This window comes from Podarcis pityusensis, assembly GCF_964106645.2.
Source record: "Podarcis pityusensis genome assembly, chromosome: 15".
NCBI lineage: Eukaryota > Metazoa > Chordata > Lepidosauria > Squamata > Lacertidae > Podarcis > Podarcis pityusensis.
The window spans coordinates 35,150,007-35,173,518 of NC_138040.1; the positions used below are offsets into that span (position 1 = coordinate 35,150,007).

Genomic DNA, 23,512 nt, shown 5'->3' on the forward strand with positions numbered 1-23,512 from the left:
AGGAGCATCCGGAAATGCTATTGTCTGCTTCAAATGGCCCTACTCTTATGGGATATTCTGCAGGCTGTGAATGCAGTTTAAACACAAGTTGTCCTGATTCTTTGCTGCCCTTCTCTGTTTTTGTTTCTCTGCTTTTCTCTGCTTTTGTTTCTGAAAGCAAACTGCTCTGCATTTTCCTTATAATTATTGGAATAAATTAGAACACATCAAACTTTGCAGAAAGGGTCAAGAAATTCAAAGACACTTCTGGAAAGGGGAAAGAGGCTGCAAAACCATCCAGACAAGTGCATTTAACACCTCTGGATCTTAGGCAATTCACTTATCTGGTATTTCACCAGCTCCATGGGGCTGAAGGTCCTTCTAACTAGCTTAGATGGCTCTCACAAGAGATCAGACAAATCCATGGAAGGCAAGTTAATCAATGGCCCATATGATAGCTATATGCAATAGGTTCAGAAAGAGCGCACTTATGTGTACCAGGTGCTGGAAAGCCATAGTGGGAGAAGCCTATGGCTTTCATGTTCCTGCATGTTTGCTTCCTTGAGGCAGCTGATCAGCCACCCTAGGAAACAAGAGGCTGGACTAAATGGACTTTACAGTCTGATCCACCTGCGCTCTTCTTATGCTCTTAGTTTGTGTTTGCCTTGTGGTGCATTTTCAGAAATTGCTTATTATTATTAATTAAATTTATTTATGATGTCACAGTGTTTCTCAAATGCTTTGAACTCTGCCCTTCTAAACTTATGCCACCTTTTCTGTAGGTGGATGGGGATGAGTAGTTCTGATAATCTCCTGCATGGATGAATATGCAGAAATCCTTGCACACTGTATATAAATATAATCTGCTGCACACTAATATCTACAGACTGGGGTAGTGATATCACACTTGGAAGCAAATGGCATTGATTTTATTTACTGGCCAGGATAGATGCACAATTCCATTGCCTTACCAGGGAGACACAGCATTAGAAAACCAAAAACCTCGTCAAAATTACCTACTGAAAAAGGGCTCAAATATGTGCTCTAATGTATACTTGGTTGTATGTTAGGACTCATGAAAAATTTATAGGAAAGTATATTCTGGGAGAAGGATCATACCTCAATGGTAAAACACATACTTGGTATGTAAAAGGTTTCAGGGTCAATCCCTGACATCTCCAGGTAAGACTGGCAGTAACTCTCCAGGGTTTCAGACAGAAATCATCTCCAATCAGTGGTAGTAAACTAAATGGACCAGGCATCTGACACAGTACAATACAGTTTCCTATATTTCCAACTATATTCTTATTTCTCTTTTCTTAAAAAAGCCATATATCACATGGGGAGATAAGCTGTCTTTATTCCTAAGAAGTTTGGCTACTGCTTGCTTTTTTTCTTTTTTCTTTTTTTTCTTTTTTTGGTCTACCTGAAGGTCAGAATAATTTCAGCAACAGCTCTGGCACAAAAGGTGATTCATAAAGCATAAAAATGGTAGGGTTGTGTTTTCCTTATTTTTTATGTATGAAGAGGGTTCCAATTTTCCAACTAAAAATGAACAAACTCTTGCTTGTGTTTATTGTCAGAACTATAGCTTCTTTTTTTAGCACTACTGGATACTGGAACTGGTTGGATTCTGGTACTATAGATGGGGGGGGGGAGGTATAGGAGGTAGGATTTTCCATTTATGAGGTATGCTAATCCTGTTCAATTGTTGAAAAACACCAAAAACAGCATAGGGGAAAAATTATTTTCTTATAGATCACATTTCGTGGGATCTCTGAAGCTATGATAAAAACAGTAGATTTACAGTCTGGAGATGGCTCAAATATGATTAAAAGGTTTCCTTAAACCTAGAAGATAGCTGTTCTCTCCCTGACAAAAGGGTCAGTGATCTCAATGTAAGAGGAGTTAATGACAACACATTTGAAGCATGCAAAGAAGCCTGACAGGCTCTCTATAAACCAGAGTCATTATAATAGCAGAAAAAGGGTTTGTGCCCAATCAGAAGACAGCTGCAGGATCCAATCATAGTTCAGCATAGGGTCCCCATGACCTTTAACCAAATACGTACAGCTTTCATTTTCTGACATCAATGCATAGGTTACATTTTACTTTTTCAAAACAGATTACCAGCATTATTCAGCTTTCACTATATACACTTAAAGCAGGAAATACACTATCCAGAAGATGGAAAAAGAGAGGAGGGCACAATTGTTTCTATAATTTGTTTGCCTGGCCTCTACCCGAGCTTCCCCAAGCTCCATTTAATGGCTGCGCCAGATGCATTGAGTGAATGGGCTTGAAGAGGAAGCATAACGATGATGATAAGAAATTAAATCCCTGTGGCAGAGAATGGGTAAGAAAATGCAGGTTTGGGTGGAGGCGAGGGCTGTGTCCGAGCAATGGATGATTGTGGCATGGAGTAATTATGTCGTTCCTCAGCCAATCCGAGTTCTTGGATTGGTCTTTTTTGGTCTGCCTGGCTGCGTTCTTTCACTTCAGAATGAAGGAGCTCACGATTGCTGCCCTCTGGTTAGCTCCTCTGGGGTCAGAGTAGAGGCTTTCTCCCCCATCCTAACACCCAGAACAAACAGCCCGGGCGCTAAGGATAACCACACCAAAACACGCATCATTGCAGATGGCAATTGAGGCAAGTAGCACTCCCCTACTCTGTAGCTTTTGGCTACAACCCAGAATATCTGATTCATTCTATCTCTGTGCCTAAAAAGCACCAGAGGAACTTTCCACCAGAAGAGGCGGAGAGCCTTACCTTTATGATTCTCCAAAGAGGCAGAATCTTTTCAAACCAGAGCTGTGCCATCAATCTCAATGACATGCCTGGATTCATATTGGTGCATGTGAAAGAAGGGAGAGAAACACAGCTCCCAGAGAACTATTCTATCTTCTTGGGCATACATTGACTCGTTCATGAAGACTAGGCGTCAAGGAAAAGCTCAGTTGAGCAGCTCCACTTCAGATTTATCTGGAACATGCTTCCCAATAAACTCCAAAGGGCAACCTTTTTAACAAACGTCTACCATAGGAGGCAAGTGGATTGGGTTCTATCTTATGTGGTTTCAGGCATACTGAAACAGACAAAGAGGTGCAAAACCTGAGCCTACAGTCTGTCCCCAGAGGTGAAAATACACAGCAATGCAAGGAGCAGAAAGTCAATTTTTATCCAAGATTACAAAAGGGCAAACTGAGGAGAAGGAAAGACAGGCAGCAGTACCTTAATGCCGTCCACTGGGTTATGGATAACGGTGGTTTGAGGTTCCTACAGAGGAAGAAAGGATGAACCAAAGAACAAAAGGAAGAAGATAAAAGAAATGAAAGAAGAGATAAAGAAGAAAAAAGGTGGTAATTTGAAGAGACAGGGGAAGAAATGGAGCAGAAAATGGCAGTAAAAATGTGAAGAAAAGGGAAGAGGGTGAAAAAAGACCAAGACCCACATGAGAGCAGGGAGGGGAAACAGAATGGAAGGGAAAAAAGCAAAAGGTAATTAGTTCAGCAAAAGGCAAATGATTAACAAACAGAAAGTGGCAGAGTAAATCAGGGACAGAAGAATCGAAACTGGATTTTTCATGAATGAAACCAAAAAATCATATTCAACCCCATGGCAAGATTGTTGTGAGCCCCTTGGAAATGGAGAGTGGAAGCTGACGTTAACATTCAACCTTTCTGCAAAGCCAAAGAAACCATTGCAATAGGGGAAATGATAGGAAGCGCCAAGGAGAAGAGAAAATGGCAGGGATGAGCTCCCCAAGGAAGTGTGGTCAATCCATACCATGGCAGTTAGCATCTCAATACAGGCTCCACCTGAGATCATAGGGAAGAAGAAAAAGAAAAGAAAAAGAAGAGCAGAAGGCCCTTTGACCACATCCCCTAGTCCTGAAGAGAACTTTTCATTAAGAATGAAAGTCTATCCCATTCAGAGACGCTTCCTCTAGAAGGATGCTCTGGCTTGTACCTTTCACCCATATTAGTTCTGTGCAGAAGGATTTCACAAAAGGGACTGGGTTCTGAAGAGTGCTCCTAGTGCAACCAATATCACCCTGCAAAATGCTAATAATCTTCATCACTGAATGCTTACCTTTTGCATCAGTGTGGTGGCGGGAAACCTGACCATACTTTAAGAGACATTTAAGATGTACTTACCTGGAAGAAGGTCCTACAAGGTGAGCCACAAAAAATGCACCACAATGATTTATTTTTTAATGGGCCTTTTTAGGTCTCTGACAGCTGGAGTGAGTATTTTGGGGTGGGTTTTTTTTTTAAGTATTAAATGAGCTAGACTATTACATCATATTATTTTTGTCTGATTTGCTAGGAGCAGGTGATCAGATGCAAAAAAAAAGTCAGGGCTTTTATACCTTGGCTGACTCTAGACACATCAAGAAAGTGATTCAGTTAAATGCTCTGTAAACTTCATACAGGGAAATCCCACTGGTGAAAGGCAGGACTCCACAGCGCCATCTGGTGTCACAGTGTTGTAACATCTATAAAGCGCTTTATCTTTACGAATGTAGCTGAGTCCCTTGAGTAGCTAGAGAAGAAAAGTGAACCAATACTGAACTAGATTGACTAAAAATCTGATCTGCTAGAGCAGCTTCCTTATTAACATACAAAAGTAGCTTGATTAGGTCATTAATTATTTCATTAATCAATTTTGGAGCACTCCTATTTTTTAAAGTTGCATAACTGCCATAATAGGAACAGTTTTAAAGGGAATCATTTATTAGCAAGAAGCAATCTCTTAAAAAAACTGATTACAGTTCACACTTTTCCAGATTATTCTGAAGTTCCACTGTTCTTCCTCCACTGTTGAAGGCAGGATGCCTCTGAAATATCAGTTGCAGGAAATCGCAAGTGGGGAGAGAGGATTTCCCATGGCATCTGGTTGGCCACTATGAAAACAAGAGTGCTGACTAGTTGGGCTTTTGGCCTGATCAGCAGTGCTCTTCTTATGATCTTAAGTCTTCCCCATGGCTGACACCTAAAATCTGGGTCCTGCAAAGTGGCTAATGCTGCAGACAGAATATTAATCATTATCTTGGAGAAAAATCAATGGGACTCTATTTTTGTGGCTTGTGTTGGAAGGCTAGAGACCGCAGCTGATCCCAGGTGAAGCTGACTGGTCTGCAAAAGGGCAGGTTCTATATACATGAACGACCCATAGCCATGGTAACTAGTGTTACCCATTCTGGAGGCAAGCTGGTATTGGCAACCAAAGCAAGAAGTCATTATTGGCTTTGTGGGGAATGAAACAAAGCTAAGTTTGATGTTTGCTGCCCAAAGTCAGTTCTCATCTGAAGAGGCTGGAACAGTGGGTGGGAATATCTGCTGTGGGTAAATGGGACTGAATGGAGGCAACATGAGCCCCACATTTCTTTTCAAGATCCAAAGTTGCTTTTCTCGCCCTAGCAGCACACTTTGAATGGGAGCATTCACCAGCTACTTCCTAAAATTCACAGCTCCACAAGGGGCTCTGACTATGGAAGTCATTGAGAGATTGGCCCTTTGTTCCTTCAGCAGAGCCAAGATTTCTCTCAATGGACAATTGGTGAATTGGACTGGAAAAGACATCCATTTCGTAATGTCAAAAGCACAGTTTTTCAACCCCGTTTCTCTGGAGGTGCAAATATTTGTTCTTTTGGCACTGTTACAGAAGGAAGCTGTAGCTTACTGCTGTCCCCACACTGTGCCTAAAGAACTTGACATTCTTTCCCAAACTGATATTAACTTCTGGGGACTTTGCATGGTGGGAAAAGAATTGCCCATCAGGCTTTAGGTTATTTTCTGGACTTCTTAATATCAAGCAAATAACATGTTTGAATGGGACAAATTCAGTACCAGTTTTAGAAAACGTTTTAACTTCCAAGGAGGGGAAATGTTTGGCACTGTTTGAGACGAAATATACCAGACCAGCAATTGCATGCTCCATTCTCGCTGGAAATAATAGTTTATAATGTAACTAAAAGATTTCAAAATGCCTCTTTTAAACCGATAAAAGCAACTAAGTGGGATGCAACAGCAATAAAATGCTTGAAAGGAAGGAATAAGAAAGGAAGCTAGAAAAGATAGATGCACTCTGCAATCTGAACATGGCCGTATCATATAATAGAACAGCCATATAGAGCTGGCTATACCATAAGGATAATGCCTGGAAAATTCTACAAAACTTTGCTATTCCATTACAAGGCTCATCTATGTGTTTTTTACACAGTGGAAATTCACATTACATTACTGGAAAATTGCATGTTGCCTAGAGAAGGTAGGTTATATGGCATTTGACAATATTGGAAACAGACAATTATTTGAGGACTGAGTGCTCACTGTCCATATCCTGAACGCAGCAGGGAGGCATGGCTGCAATGTATCCATTTATCCCAATATATACTCACTTGGCAGAAGAGGGCTACCACAAACCCTACAGGGCCTGGAACGTCCTGATGTAAGACATTACGACATTACTGGTGGAACTTGAAACAGTAACATATTCGGGGTGGGGCTTGGAACCTTACTGCTACTTACAGCACAATCCTGTACATTCCTACTCAAAAGCAAGGCCTGCTGAGTTCAATGGGGTTTACGCCTGGGTATGTAGCTATAAGAAAACAGCCTCAGTATCCTAACCTGGAGCCGCGTGCCCCGTACATTTTGAGCAATAATGCAATCAAACATGCAATTTTATAGAGCTCACGGCAACTATTGGTTAGATCTGCTTCTGAAAAAACTCAATTTCTAGTTTCAATATAGGCACGGGGAAGGGCCATAGCTCAGTGACAGAGCGTCTGCTTTGCATGCAGAAGGTCCTGTGTTCAGTGCCCAGCATCTCCAGGTTGAGCTGGCAGCAACCCGTCTCTGAAATCCTGGAGGGTCAATGCCAATCAGCGTAGATAACACTGAGCTAGATGGTCCAATGGTCTGACTCAGTATGTCAGCCTCCTATGATCCACTCTGTCCTTTCTGTCTTTGAAGTTACAGCATAAGCTGCTGCCAAGAGGTTCATCAGATGGTGATCTACAGATGATGGTGAGGCCCATCAGCATCCATCTTGTGTGATAGATAAAATAACTTGGACATCAGTCAATTCAAGTTTGATATGCAATGCCCTCCAGTATACAGTAGAAGACCAAAAGAAAATGTAATCTAATGGGTTGGATCCAGGCTAAGTTAGCTAAACTTGGTTTGACTGAAGACAATGGAACTTAACAAAGTCATGACTAACTAGTTCCACTGATTTCGGCTGGTCCTTAGTTCAAGTAACTTACTCTGGATCCAACCCAATAAGCTTTAAGCTTCTCCAAATCACCTCTGAGAATTTAGAAACTTTTTCTACAATTCTAATTCCTTTACATGACAATGCCCCATTCATTTGTCAGTGCTTGTGGAAAAACTGGAAAGTTCTGAATGGTTCCTGTATGTATTATTGATAGCACTCAGTTCATAGTATTTTCTTTTAATTTGTATAAGATGATAGAAAAATAACCATGCAACTTACCAGTAGTCTGGAATGCTCACGAGAACACAATAGGCTATTGCAATAATGACAAACACCTACACTTCAGAAATATTTCACAGCCACAATAAATCATTTAACTAATCAATCATTGGCAATGTATGGGATGGGTAACCTGTGATAACCTTGTGAATGGTCATCAAGTTGGTTGAAGAAGGTTGTATGGTAAAATTAAGGATGCCTGAATTTCAAATGAGTGGTTGGATCCCATACAAACAAAAGTCTTCTGATGAGTGTACTCGATGAGGATTTATCAGAATTTCAAATATGCACATAGAAAAGAAATAAATTTTCCATACATATAGCTCAGTGGTGAGGAACATGTAGTCTTCCAAATGCTGGACTCTCAACTCCCATCAGCCCCAGCCAACGTGGTCAATGGATGATGGGAGTTGAAGTTCCAACATTTGGAGATCACACATTCTCCATCCTGGTACTAGACAAATGTAACAGACACAATAGATTTGTGGAAGCCAACACAAACAAGTCCTTCCAGGTTTTGGGAACTGCATAAGAGCCACCCAAGTTAATTCTAAGACCAAACCATTCAAAACTTGTTTGAAGAAACGTCAAGCGGTATGAAGCTACCGAATAATAAATTGTTATTTTCAGTGTGACATTAAAGTGACCCAGATTAGGTTGAATTTAAGCCAAAGCATATTTTAAGGAGAACATAATCCCAGCATGTGATTGGCAAGACTCACATTTCTGTGCTTATTTGACTGAAAGTGCCTGCTCATACTGGAAAAATGGATCATGTGAAGCCACCCTTGGAAAGGATTTGTTAAGGTCAGAAAGACTAACAGCCCAATCTGTTACTCCCTATGCAGGATTACTTATGCAGAACCAATTGGGCAGCACTTATACTAACAAGATGCTGAAACAGATTGATGGCAAGTTGAAATGTTCTGCCTCTACTTTTATGTGTGTGTGTGACAACACAATACACAAGAAAGGACGGGACGGGACTAGAAGGTGGAATGAATGCCCTCGTTTCCTTCTCTAAATCCTTGTGTCTTTTATATGCACACAACCAACATGCAGAACTGCAAGAGTGGATAATTGCTTTCCCCTCTGTTGGGTCTCTGTGTGACAAAAAGGACACGAAGCTGAGGTTAATTGCTAAAACTATTCTGTCAGAACAAAAATTCTAATTCTATGTCCTTTTTAAAGCACATTCGGTAATTGTTTTGCTGGCACCATGCCTGTCCCCGACAGTTGATGCACAATTCTAGCTCAGCACCTCTGACTAAAGTAGATCTCTTATAAATAGATACTCTCTGGGGAACTCCTCCGCTCCTGCTTCTAGCAATCTTTAACCTTAAAAAAGTTTGTGCTGTCTTATTCAGTGTTTGTCTGACAGACAAAGAGATGGGCATTGCAAGAATTTCTTCAGCAGTTCTGCTACCCCTTAATCAGCTTTGGACAAGTTGGGTTGGACTCGATGGCCCTTGTGGTCTCTTCCAACTCTATGATTCTATGATTAAGTGATCAGGAATCAATGCATAGAAGAGGCCACAGGCCAAGGTCTGTGACATGGATAATTTTCAGTCTATATATACTATTTGGGAGTCTGATAATTAGGCTAGAGCATGAGAAACCTACCCTGGATTGATTCAGCAGATTAAGGAAACAGAGGTTACAAGGGAAGGAAGGGTTAGTTAAAATGCTGAGAAAAACATGGTTCTACCAGCACTGGTGAATGTGTCTCTGAATTATACTACGGAATACAAGCATTTAAACAACAGACTTGACATACATATTCTAAGGATGGATTACTTCAGGGTAGTTAGCTCCCACAGATTTAGGGGAGTGGGAAAATGCTAGCCCCACATATAAACTGCATGATCATAATATGGCATTAAAATCCTACCTGCCTTTTGAAAGATCTTATAATTGGAAGAAACCAGAAAAAAGTTTGATTTTTTTACTTTTAATGTCTAGATTAAAAACAGAAAGTGATATGTGAGTCAATTCTCACATCACCTTTATGATGTGGGTGCCCCTGAGATACAGAATCACATGGGGCCATAACAGCATGGGAAGCCATGTATGCAAAACAGTTCATACATGTAGAGGGTAATTTTAACCGTCTTAGTGGAAGCATTCACTTCTGGATGTGGTTAAAATCACCCCACTATATGGGGGGGCTCCTTCAGTCATACAGTTCAGGCCACACAGAATTTGACATCTCAGTGCCATCCATGCTAGAAAGGTCTTCAAGTCAAAGCACTCCTTTTCCTTATATATGATGCTCAAATCTGACTCTCGACTGTTTAAATATCAAACCTATTCAGAGGCACAATGGTTTTTAAGCGGCCCTGAAGCACTGTATTCTAGCCACTCAGGTCTGCATTATTTTCAGGCACTGGCCCAATTCAGATGTAACAATAGTGGACCAAGAACAAGCATTGTGCCTGCATGCTTCAGACTCCCATTTACTCTTCTATTCTCTTGTATGGGGTTATCGAAAATTTCTGAGGTTTGTTAAGCCACAGATTCCTGTTAGATATGATCAGGGAGATGTGGTTTGATCAGTCTACAAACAAGAACCTCAAACCAAGAGCAGATTTTATGGTTTGATATCCTTGTTTGTAGTCAGAAATTAAATTACAGTTTCCTGGTTCAGATATAATGGGAAACTATGGTTCAACAAACCCTGGAAATTTTCTGTCGTGGCAGATGAAAAAAAGGAGGAAGGAAAAGGAAGTACAGAGGCACAACACTTGTCCTTGGTCCAATAAATAATGATTTCTTGGACCAACTGGAGCATCTTTATATACTCAGAAATAATTATGCAGTTGGTTTTATAGGTTTCCTAACAAACTCAAGTCAACATTGCTGGCATTTTGTTAATCATCTTTAGATTTCCTAATTTTACTTGTAAAATTCATTCTGCTACAATTTGCCTGAGCACTCTAACTTAGGGCAGTGCATAATGTTTTTTTATTATTGCGACTTGCCTTTTTTAAGGAGAAAAATGCTTGTTTCTTCATTGGGTTCCATAATGAACCTTCTGACCTCATCTCTTATTTCAGGAACAACTTTTGGTATAGCAATCCAGCAGTGTGACATTCCATATCGGTACCAATACTTGGCTCCCACCATCCAACATGATTCTACAACCAGTGGATCCTTGACATTTCTCAACACAGTCCTAAGAAAAGTTGGGGTTTGTTTTTTGCACTTTGGGGTTTACATCCACAGGCGGCAGTCCAGGGACTAATATGGCTGCTTGAGCCCCAGGGGAATTTCAGAGAGAAAAACATAAAGGGGACAGACTGGTGTGGCAAATGAGGCCTATGAATACTTTAGGTGGCAGGTGAGGTGTGGAAGACCTACAATACACTCCTTCTTATTGCTTCTGCCCAGAAATGATAATACTCTTTGCCCTGGTAAACAGGCTCTGAATCAACAGCTAAAATTTGCTTATCTCATTGCAGTGTACTACTGTGTTATGAGAACCTAGGAAACTGCAACCACCATAGAACCTTTTGGCAGAAGATTGCTGCCAGGGAACAGGTTGAATTTAGAAATGATGAATGTTAAATTGGGTTCTAAATTGGCGAGAGGATATTCCAGTATCATGGGTCCAGCTGAATAATGAGTTAAAAATCTATGCAAAGGATCTATGGCAAGACCATGAAGAACACAGCAGATGCCCCCACTAAAACACACACATATACACACATCTGTGTTGCAAAAACAGCAGACAGCAATTCATGGCACCACACGTCAGAGCCGGTAGAGGCAGAATGAATGTCATTCAAAAAATACATCTCTATTGCAATCCCTAAGTAAAACCTACATTAGCCAAACAACAGGCAAACCACAGTGTTCCCACGATCTTTTGCCAGAAGGATTGAATTAAAAGTACAAAAGAATCATACCAGCGCGGCTGGAGGAAGGGTCCCTTTCGGGCTGGTAACTCCGGTGCTGCCTTTGGTGCTGTTTGTTTGAGGCTGCAGAAGAGAAACACACATATACCAAAAAAAGAGAGAGAGAAGCCTCGGAACCGGAAGCCGAACAAACGCATTTGCCATGCAAACCTTTGCACCACCCAAACCCCCACAAGAGAAGGAATAGATAACCCCACATTCTACATGGCAATTATGTACAAATTATGTTCTGGTAGAGAAAGAAGACCAAAAAAGGCCTTCTTTGCAAAGTGGCAAAAAGTTGTAGTGATGGCAGATTGTCTACAAAACCGAATAGTTCTTCAAACCGGCAAAGTATGACTACTCCATAAACTGAATTTTCACAATCAGTTCTGGGCTATGGATATGGATACACAAGAAGAGTGTGTAAATATAAGTGATCTCTCATAATATGGCATAATTCCTAACTTTCCCCAACTCTTCCCCCAGAAAAGCCTCAGAAGGATACTTACCTTCACGCCGTCAGCTTTCTTGTTCAGTAAACTCTTAGCTGCTGCATAGGGAGGAAAAGAAGATATTTTAGTGGCAACTCCCCCAGTGTCCCGAGACATACTCTGGGCTGCCTGAATAGCCAAAAAAGAATTACACAAGCCGCATTGATGCTGTTTCCTCATCAAATGCTAAAAGGAGGCTTGAGAACAATGGGTAAATCCCAAGCTCTATGAGTGTGGGCAAAGGCCCAACCTATGCCTTAGCCAAATGTAGAGGTATGGAGGACAAAGTGCCTTGAACAGGCAGTTTCCCAAAAGAAGGGAGGTCAGCAGGGGGGCTGCAATACTTCTGTGAAGTGGACATTTCACTTGATAATACCACAGTCATTGTTGTTGTTTCTCAAATGGCCATTGGCTTGGACACATATTGGTTTGTCCAAACTCTGCAGAATCACAAGCAGGGAGTCTCTGTGGGACAGTGTTCAGCTGAACAAAGTGGCATTCTAAATGAAGTGGGACAGCAGCCTTCTGTGGGTCAGCTCTCAAAACATCCTCTCAATCCATCACTTGGATAACATCCGGACTCTTCTTTATTCATTCTTTGGTGATTCATATCTTTCTAATCAATCTAATGATATTATCAGATTTCCCTTGCATGCACTGCCCATCTTAGCTAAATATATACTGGTTTCACTTCCACTGAAATTTATGCACTTTGCAATGGGAACATTAGATTCCCTTAACACCACCTGATGCAGCTCATTCCAGCCAGTATATGAGTTCCAGATTTCCTTGACAGGTGCTAGGCAAATTTAGGAATGGTTACCCGCAACTCTTTGTCCTTTTACTCTAAGGGTTCCTAAGATATATATATTTTTAATGAGCTGCAATACAACTTTGTCTTCAACAAGCTGTCTATGGGACCCCATGTTCTAACAAGCATGCATCTTCAATAACTTTGCTGCCTGAAATTTTAGTATTCCCTAATGTCATCCCAGCAAAGTGTTAATTCAACCACTTAAATATGTCGCGATGCTACACTCCCACCATTTTGTAGGTATGTGAGAAAGCCTCTCTGTACTTACTCTCATCCTCTTTCCCTGATCACACCTGTTGTGAACCTTTTGCACTTAATCCAGCTTTTGCCCATTTGGTGCCTTCCAGCCATGCTGGCTGAGGCTGATGCTAGTTGTAGGCCAAAAGATTGAGAAGGGACCAGGCTGGCGAAGGCTAATCAATCAAATGTTAATCTTTTCCCTCTGATACTCTGTAGATTGCAATTTCCATTTTTCCCCCTTAAAAGAAGCAACATCACAATACAGCCTCATTTATCCCAACAGATTATGGAATGCTGGACATATGTGAATAGTTTAGAGCCTTTGCATGGCTAGGATGGTGTATGAGGACAAAAGATTCATTCATATAATAGAGATTCCTCTATAATTGCATTAGTCCAGAACGGTCTTTTTTGTTGCTTTCTGTTGTTTTTTTGGCTGAGGAGAGACCCAAGAGTGATATGGCAGAGAAGCTGTTGTGGGGTGGGGGTCTGAAATGTAATGGCAAGGTTGGGAGAGGGTCAAGGGAGGTTGCTGCAGCAGGTGTGATAAGGTTGGGTTAGGATTGAAATGAACAGAAATATGGGTGCCTTTACTTGGATCTGGCTAATGGAATTGCAGGGAACCAACAAAGCTTCAAGAGGCCTCCAGGGAGTATTAGAGCAGCTGAGGTATAGATAATGCTGTGTCTAGAAGAAATCAGATAGCACAATATGCTGGCTCTGTGGAGGAGAGACATTGATACCAGCACCAGCACCTACAGAACAAGATGACTTCCTCTGTTTCTGGACCCTATACCTCATGAAAACTCCTGTCTCCCACATCAAATCCAATCATCACCACAGGTAGGCATTATTAAAGGGCAGAACCCAACAAAAAGTTTGCTTACCTTACAGAAATTTACAGAAGAGGAAAGGCGAGAGAGACAGGCAGGTGAGAAGAAGGATTGGAGGAGGGATGGAGAGAAAGAGAGAAGGAGGAGGAGGAAAAAATAAAGAAGTGTTGAGACAGAAAGCAAGGCCTCTGGGGCAGAGACCCCATCTGACATCAAGGGGAAGTGAAGCAGCAGCACCAGCACCACAAAAGCAGCACTACAGAGGACTTTGCTCACACACACACACAGGGAGGAAATGGTCCATACAGTCACCACACTAATGGAAGGATGGTAGCCCATGGAATCACTACAGTCAGAAAAGGGACTCGGTAATACGTTACATCATTTTTTTCCTTCACAAGTGACTTGATGACCCCATGACTGTCTCTCGTTTTCTTCCTTAAAACATACAGTTCCTATTCATGCCTCCCATCTAATCCCGAACTCTTCACATCACAAAGACTTTTCTTTTGTCTTTCATCCATGTTTATTTGGGACCCACTCAGCGCATGAAGTTTTCAGTCTATCTTGGTGAACCATATGTGGGTCACAATGAAATGTGCAGCTATAAATGTAGCACTGCCTAGCTTCCTTGATGGCCTCAAAGAGAATTTTATGACCATTTACTGACACCAGATTCTACGGACTAGTTCTACTCTTTAGCAATTTCCCACAACTATGTTTGCTGTATTAAAATGTGGAAGCTTCTCTGCAGCCCTTTGGACTAAAAGACTAATACAGTGGTACCTCGGGTTAAGAACTTAATTCATTCTGGAGGTCCGTTCTTAACCTGAAACTGTTCTTAACCTGAAGCACCACTTTAGCTAATGTGGCCTCCCGCCGCTGCCATGCTGCTGCTGCGTGATTTCTGTTCTCATCCTGAAGCAAAGTTCTTAACCTGAGGTACTATTTCTAGGTTAGCGGAATCTGTAACCTGTAGCGTCAGTAACCTGAAGTGTCTGTAACCCGAGGTACCACTGTAATTAGTTTGGAAAAATGCAGCTCTAGTACAAATGAAGTCCCATGAATGTGGCAATGCCATAGAATTCTATGACAGAATCCCGACAAAAGCCACAGAATGTGAAACAGCTACAACCGCCAAATGCCACTACCCATCCCTTTAACTCACCTCCTCAGTTCTACTATACTACTAACTTCATTTGCCAATTCTCACATCAAAGTTAAAGTCCCAAGCCAAAGCAACTTTTGAAACTAGAATAATGTAAATTAAGCACACATGGAAGATGTCCTTCCTTTACAGAGAGCATTGTTGACACAGAATTGGGAGCCTATTGGCTGTTATGCAATGTTCACATGGATCTAGTTGTAATAGATGCCATTACCTTTGAGCTCCTCAAATGGAGTCTCCATGAGAGATATGGGTTTTTTTCCAGCACTTGGTATGTTCTTGATCAGGAGCAGCTAATGCTGTCTCCCCAGATACTGTTGGACTGCAGCTCCCATCCTCACTGACTGCTGGTCATGCTGGCTGGAGTGCATGGGAGCTTGGAAGTCCAACATCAAGAAGGCCACAGGTTAGCATCCTGGTTCTAAATTGTAGGTTTCAGTACAAGCAATGTTGTGAATTATGTGTCTCATATTAATAGGCAGTTAAGGCTGATTATTAGTGGACTTAGCAGTTCATAATTTATCAATGGATGTAGAAAATGTTGACTGCCTTCAGCGATGCTTTCAACATCTGAGAGTCTATAATTAAAATGTAATTTGTGGTTTATTAATGCCTAGTGATTCAAAGCACAACAAAGCTTTGTTCCTCAATCTTTTTATAGCTTTTCTGGAGTGAAGAGCTATGAATATTTTTGCACCTACACACACACACACAAAAACGACCTGCCTATTAAGCTTTTTGTTCAACCAATGAGAATCAAAACTATGAAGTTGCAACCTCACAGCATACTTGGAAAATCTGAAAGGAAGCCTTCTTTGTCCTATTTGAAATAGGGAAACTCTTACTTCAATCCCCTGATGCTATTAGCAGCTGCACCAGCAAATTAATATTTAGAAGGGTGTGTAAGCAATTGCTATGGCAGAGCAGTGTCACACTGTTGTACTGGGGACTGTGCCAACATCATAGCATGGATAGGCACTAGAAATATCCACCATGGCTAGATGTGGTAGAGGGCTATTGCAAAGGGATCTTGCACTGGATAAGAAAGGGGAAAGGAAAGGATCAGGAACCATTTACCTCTCTGGCTTCCTAAAAGGCATTCTAGCCACTGTGTTATGCCTAGTATTTGGCAGTGGATTGCAATGGATTGCAACTGACAGAAGGCAGCATAAGCCGGGCAGACTTGTCCTCATGGCCAAAGTGCATAATGCAACCAGAGTGGCACAACTCTCTCTCTCTCTCTCTCTCTGCTCTGGTAGTCACATGTATTTGTGGATTCAGGATGCTCAAACCAGTAGTCCATGCAGATGTGCACGGCAAATAGCTTTGTGTCAGAAACTTCTATTGTTTGTAGACAGAAAGTAGTTCTTTTCAGAGAATGAAAGGCAGTTTGAAGGAGGCATTGGTACATACACTCATCCCACTACCAGTCCTGTTCTCAGGCATACAGGTTTTTGCACTGCTTCTGTAGTCTGCAAAATCTGTTTGACCAGACGTATCATGAAGATCTATGCCTCTAATCATATCACGTTCAGTGCTAAAAGCAATTGCCTGCTGCCTGCCGTTTTTTTACAATAGTCGTTTGAATTTAACTCTTAGCACAAGCTATTAAATTGGAGGCAGGAATGGAATTGGGGACCACTGAGATTAATGGATGAACTATATGTTCCCACAGTGTAACACACACTGTGTGAGGAATATGAATTCCACTAGTTTACTGAGCATATCTGCTTGTAGGTAGCAGTGATAGGCCCCAGCTTTGCCATGTGATATGCTACATGTCTATCCACCTATCATACAGGTAAACCACAGTACTTCTTTGTGTACACAAATTCTGCAGCATGTAAAATGACCTCTAGGTAAGTATCAAGCATAGGGCTGTCATACATCCAGAATTTCCCAGACATCACTGGGAATTGGCCATTGGAAACAGTTTCTGGGTAGAAATCACTGAAATGTCTGGGGAAATCTGAATGTATGGCAACCCATGTCGGCAGTATTGTTTTTGGCAATTTTCCTTAGAAATAACTTAAAAGTTTCTCTCTTTTTTTGAGATTTTGCACACACAAAAAGCTCAGCAACCTTTCTGTCTGGATTTTCACAAAAAGAGGAGGGGAAGATTTGGCACTTTGAAGTACCTAAAATCTTATACTTCTGGAAATGACAGGTGCAATTTGCTGTGACCAAGCATTTAAACTTGTAATTAGAAACAAACGGTGTTACTACTAACTGGCAACTACAGTGCAAGTTTTGTATATGTCTAAAGTAATAGCAGTACGACCTTTACCCAGTGGAAGGATCTTGTCTGAACAGAAGACATACTCAAAAAGTCTTTTCTGGATCTTCTCAGAGCTATGTGCTCAGCTCCAAAAAAAGACTCCTGAATATATACTGCCATCTGAATGATGTTCATAAAGGGGCTGTGCGTGGGTGCACAGATTTCGTGCATATCTTGGCTTCTTAAACTAGGATTTGATTGTCCAACTGCAGCTACAGAGTCAGATAAGTTAGTGTTGACAGTGGTCACCATTTCCCAAATTAAATCAATATATACTCTTGCAAGAAGAGTTTTAAAGAGAAAATGGGCATGAAAAATCAGAGCAAGGCTAACGTCAGGCCACAATTCTACTTGGGTCACTGGTGTATTATGTGAAAGTGTCAGGAGTTGCAATCTATCACTTTTGCCAAATCTACACTCAGCCTTCCCTTCATTTGGAACCTGTTCTTGATAACACATATTTTATTCAGCTTTTTATATACTTTTACACCCACATTGATGGATTTGACACTTTATAGCCAAGTTTTAACCATTTACCTGTCAAACCATCCCTTCATTATTTTGTGAGTTCCCATGAGCAAAATGCATTACAACAGAATTCTAGTGCAATGTTGAAAAACAGAGATGACATCTTAAACCAATGGGATATACAGTGTGCTGCTGTAATTTCTCGCCTGTTTCTTCATTTAATTTTGTTCACATTGAAATCCTAGTGAGGGTTTTCGGAGTGGCATTGACACTGACTAGATTAGCTGAGAATGATCACAACCACTGCTACCATGCAAATCACTTTCCCCACATGCAGTGGCGACAACAGCACCGACATAAGCAGAAGCCTCGTCAATCTTCTGAGAAGAAATCTGACTGCCAGAGGCCCTGACGCATGCACCTGGGTTGCACAAAATTCATGCACCATTTACCACATTCAACCTGCAGGCAAAGCTGGGGTGCAGACAGGGCCATGGCTAAGACAAGCAAAGAGCCAACATTCACCAGAGAGAAACCTTGGCATGAAAAAGGTGTCAAGGGGACCCTTGTCTGCCTGCCCCAAGAATTGTCCATGTTGAGCAGCTATGGAGGGCAACATGTTCTCACAGCTATAGACTTGCTCTGTGAGCACGCAATCCTGATAGTTTCCCCTGCTACCTGACCTGCTTCAAGTATTTGGATACTTTTCTCCTACTACCAATAAGCATATATGTAGCACTTTTTAGCTTTACAACCCTTTAACCGACGATGTCTTATTGTGTTTTTAATATTTTGTTGGGAGCCGCCCAGAGTCGCTGGGGAAACCCAGTCAGATGGGTGGCATATTATTATTATTATTATTAATCATAATTGTTGGTCTATCCATTCTCAAAACAATCAGAGCTTGCTATTACCACCATTTTACATACAGGTCAACTGAGCATAAGACAAGTCGAAGGCCAGGAAAAGAATCTAAGTTTGAACTGCAGGCCTACAGTCAATGCAGGGCAGAGACAATCAATTATATAATCATATAACTGACTATATGGAGAAGCCCAAACAATATCAAATGTATTTAAAGCAATGGGAAGCTCTCCAACCTCTCGGGATTATTGCCTTAGAAATAGGCATAAATAGTCACAACTAGTTTCCATTTGAGGACAGATGGACACTGGGACCACACTCCCCAAGCATAACTAATCTTATTGAAGGCACCAAAACACGCTCATTGTAGCTTGCAACAAAGAAGGGGAGAAGCAGGGTGAGACAAGTTTGCATGAGCGAAAAAAATGATTAGACCACACCTTATTCTAGTTAACAAAATTAAGCCATCAATATGACTGATCTATAAGAGGCTTCCTTCTACATGCCAAGCAAGGAAGATCACCCTTAGTGGAGTGTTGCCAGATGTCTACAGGGGAAAAGTATAACTTCCTTCATCCTACCAATGCCCAAAGACTGAATGTGCAGAGCTGCTTGGGAATGTGTGCTTTTATGGCTCATGAACACATATGCACAATTATATTTTAAGATTATGGCACCTGTCAGCTATGTTCTGCAGTTCTGCAGGGGAAAGTGTCTATCTTTCGCTCACTGGTATAGCGAGTAGTGTTAAAATACTAAAAACTTAAGGAGAAATGGTTTAAATCATGGGTGGGGAATCTATGGCCCTCCAGATGCTATTGGACTTCACCTCCCATCACCCCTCACCAGCATGTCCAATTGTCAGAGATAAAAAGATCATTCCCCACCCCTGCTTTAATAATAAATTTATTATTATTTCAGGAATATATACTTTTCTACAGCATTATGAATGCACATATGCCCAGTTGGTGTGAATGGCCTACTAAGCAAAGAGCACAATATTCCAAAATTCCTGTAAATTTTGCCTATGCTTTTGAAAGAACCAGCACCAAAAGTACTGCCATGTCCAATGGGGCTAAGGACCAGTAGTGGTGCTTCACTGCAGGCAATTAAACAACTCGAGTGCAATTCTATTCATTGTTGTAGCAGAAAATAATTATGTGCTATTGACACATTCATTGACCAAAAACTGATGGGGCTGGACTCCTCAAGCTGCACTTGAGCTAAGATCATGACACCCTCCATTTCCTACTCACCCTGCCCAAGCAAACTAGTTGACCACCTCTCACCCTGAGGTCTCCAGCTGATGAACTGGCAGGCAGGCAGACCACCAGAAATGAGGTCACCACTGGGCCCACTGCATCACTGCAAAGGTCGCAAGGGCAGCCTCTCATTTCCTGATGGTTGCCTATTAGGTAAGAAGCCAGGAGAGTGACAACACGAGAATGGGCCTTTTCTGTGGTGGCTCCCCATCTGTGGAATGCTCTCCCCGGAGTGGCTCAGCCTGTGGGTGCTGGCCAGGCGAAATGTGCTTCTTAGTCACTCAGGGATCTGCACTGACCCAAATAGTATGTGAGTGGTTGCTTTCAGCCTGGCAGTTGCCTCTACCAGGGGCATAGCATGGGGAGGGCTAGGAGGGGCATAGCCCCAGGCACATGATTTTGAGGGGGCGCGAGCCAGGCACCCGCCCCTCCACAGGGTTGCTCGCCCTGCCTGCCACTGGGGGTCTCTGGGCCCCGGAGCCCAGCCTGGCCTTGCCATCACACCCCTGTCCCCCTCGTTGAATGGCTGCTCAGTCAACGTTGGGGGATGCGCCCAACAAGGGCTGCATTGGTCAGTCGGTCTCCCCCCTTAGTGGGTGAGCAGGCGGCACAGCGCAGCACAGCCCATAAATCCTCTGTGTCCCGTGTCTGTCCAGTGGTGGTGGCAAGGGTTGGGCTGGTGTGGCGGCTTTTGTTCATCCTCTGCACCCAGCCCCTGGTCCCACCTGATGCATAGGTATATGCATGCAGACCCCAGGCACTAGCAAAGGACGCAACACCACTGGCTTCTCCCACTAGGACATGAAGGCTTACCCTGGAAGCCTCTGTCTCATCACAGACCATTCTGAATGGACCTCTCATTTCTTGGGATAATTGTCAGATAAGTGCACACAACTCTCCTGCATGCTGCTTTTGGACCGTGATGAGTAAAATGGTGCCATTCGGGCCAAAAACATGCATGCACAAGGCACTCCTTCCTACCTAAAACCAGTAGTCAGATTACTTGAAGAGGAGCATTCTTTTTGTGATGTACCACCAGTGCTTTTTTTCTAGAAAAATAGGTGCCGGTACTCGCCATGAAGTGTACAGGAAGTGGCACACTTTTTAATAAAAACAAAAAGAGGTGCTGGTACTGCATACCCTTGAGTACCCCCAGGGGCACTGTGTACTACTTAGATTATGTTTTCGAAGGCTATGCATGTGTCTTGGCTAAAATGGAACAGGAAGAATGCAGGGTCAGAGGATGTTGTTAAATTCCCACTGTTCCCAATATTTCCTCTATAATCTGAACACTGCCTGGAGCAGAGATGGGGAACCTGCGGCTCTTCAGAAGTTGGTGGATTCCAGCTCCCATCAGCACCAACCAGCATGGCCAATGCTCAGGGACAATGAGAGCTGTAGCCCAACAACCTATGGGGGGGGGGGCAAAAGATTCCCCATTCCTGGATTAGACCAGTGATAAATGACAGTATATTCTGATGGGAAGGTGACTTGCCAGAAAACAGGCAGCATTTCATCTTCTGTATCTTGCATGGGACATGCAGAGCATGCTAGGGCAAAAGTCAAGTAGGTGTTGGATGTGACCAACAGGAAGCAAATTGTCCTCTTTCTCCCTTAGCTCCCTGCACTTGGCTCATTATAGGTGCTAAATCATGGTCAGGGAATCTGTGGCCCTCCAGATGTTGTTGGATTGCAACTTCCACCAGCCCTAGCCATTGGTCATGCTGACTGAAGCTGATTATTATTATTATTATTAATTTTTATTATTTATACCCCACCCATCTGGCTGGGCTTCCCTAGCCACTCTGGGCGGCTTCCAAAAAAAATATTAAAATACTGTAATACACCAAACATTAAAAGCTTCCCTAAACAGGGCTGCCTTCAGATGATGAGAGTTGAAGCCCAACAAGAACTGGAAAGACACAGATTCACCCATCGCTCTGCTAAACAATATTTCTTAACAGTCACTTGTAGCATTTGCGTATGCATATAAAAATTTATGTATACAAATATATATGTGTGTGTGTGTATGTAGATATAGATAAAGATAATGCCTAACCACAAAATTCCTATAGGAAAACTGAAAGCTGTTCAAGCACCACGGCCTCCACCACACAAAGCATGCATCTCCTCTTCCATTAATGGTCTCCTATATTTGCCTTGCTTAACCCTCTGAGATAACAGCATCATTTTAGCACCAGCCAATCTCAGTCATACAGAATCCTTACTGGCTGGTCCATATGTTTCCCTATGACCTTTTCATGACACTGTTCCCACAACTTGATTAAATGTTCTGGAATTGCCAGATTATTTAGAGGTGGCCCTGACTCTAACTTTGCTACTAGTTACAACAAAAGGTAGCCCCAGACTCTAAAAACAGGGTGGGATGCGGTGGTGATGGTGAATGACACATCATGCGCTCAAATTTCAAAGTGAGAAAGGGGAAGTGAGGCGAGTCTCTTCCGGACACATCTACCTTGCTCCACCAAACCCATGGTGGCACCGGAGGCTGCTGCTGCTGCAGACATTGTGGCAGGAGCGGTGGTCTGTCTGCCCACTGTTAGCACCGGGTAGGGAAACAAAGAAGTAAAGGACAGCAAACAGGGAAAGGGATGGGGAAAGAGTTAGAGAGGAACAGAGAGAGAGAAAGAGAGAAAGAGAGAGGGGGAAATAAAGAAGGGGAAAGAGACAAAGGAAGCAGAAAAAGATTAGAGTTAAAAGTTGAGATGAAGAGGCGTGACTATTGGTAGCAAACGTGCATTGACTTTACACAATCCATGGGTCTTTTCCATGTGATCCAGAGTTATTCCTATATGTCTTGTTTCATTGCTCTGGAGACGCCATCCTGTGCAGTATTAGGTTGGGGGACACTGTATCCTGACCACACAATAAACAATTCTGTAAACACTAGGAAGATAGTCTAGGAGGCTATTGATCCGTATATCCCGAGTTCAGAAAAGGAAGAGTGATAATTATCACCAGAACTAAACTATGCCACCAAAAGTAGCAGAAATGATAAGGTGTGTGGAACATTTAAGAAGGATTCTCACTGTTGGGCTTGCAATTGCTAGAGTCATAAATCATTACGCGGCACAAAACGTATGGCAGCCATACATTGCTTCTGCAGCTGGTTTCCTGAGCTTCTTGGGAGTATTAAAGCCCTATGATAATAATAATTGATTAGCTATTAATACCATTTCTGAGTTCTCTTCTGCAATTGCTCTGAAGCTAATGACACGAGGAATAGGAACCTAAATGGCAAGTCTGGAGGCCTCAGAGCTAGCTTAGGACACTGTTCACTCAGTAATTGTTTAACTACATAAAATCTGTGGAATTTGGCACTTGTTATAAAATTATTCCGGGGGAAAGTTGGTGGTAGAAGACAGACGCATTGTACACTTTATCTGCTTTCCAACTGGGAAGATCAGACAGGCTACCCTAGCTAAAATTCCAGGAGATTTTGTCAATCCCTCTAGCTATCAACATTCTGTGAGTAGTCTGTGAATTATTTTTTGCCAAAGATCACACTCCCCCCCCCCCAACACTCTATGGCCATCTTTCCTTTCTCTTCCTCAACACCTTCAAAATGCCGCTTCTTCCTTGCCACTTTGTTCATCAACACCCAATTTCTGTCCAGAAATTTCAAATTCCACAAAGAGGAGGTATAAATTCTGTGTTCTGAATCAGACAGGTCACACTTCCATAGTCAGTA

General features: G+C 42.2%; 1 protein-coding gene across 17 annotated transcripts in view; it reads right to left on the reverse strand.

Annotated features, from left to right (window-relative positions):
- The window catches only part of CAMK2B (calcium/calmodulin dependent protein kinase II beta), a 205,379-nt gene that overhangs the window by 32,365 nt on the left and 149,502 nt on the right, over nucleotides 1-23,512 (reverse strand). For 5 of the 17 annotated variants that reach the window (XM_080982393.1, XM_080982406.1, XM_080982407.1 and 2 more), the window contains exons 13-16: nucleotides 22,277-22,357; nucleotides 11,892-11,932; nucleotides 11,392-11,463; nucleotides 3,212-3,256 (exon numbers count right to left, since the gene is read on the reverse strand). In XM_080982393.1, coding sequence (XP_080838519.1) covers nucleotides 3,212-3,256; nucleotides 11,392-11,463; nucleotides 11,892-11,932; nucleotides 22,277-22,357 — 239 coding nt within the window. The remainder of the gene's footprint in view (nucleotides 1-3,211; nucleotides 3,257-11,391; nucleotides 11,464-11,891; nucleotides 11,933-22,276; nucleotides 22,358-23,512) is intronic. The other 12 variants (XM_080982394.1, XM_080982400.1, XM_080982396.1 and 9 more) reach the window with 7 other exon arrangements.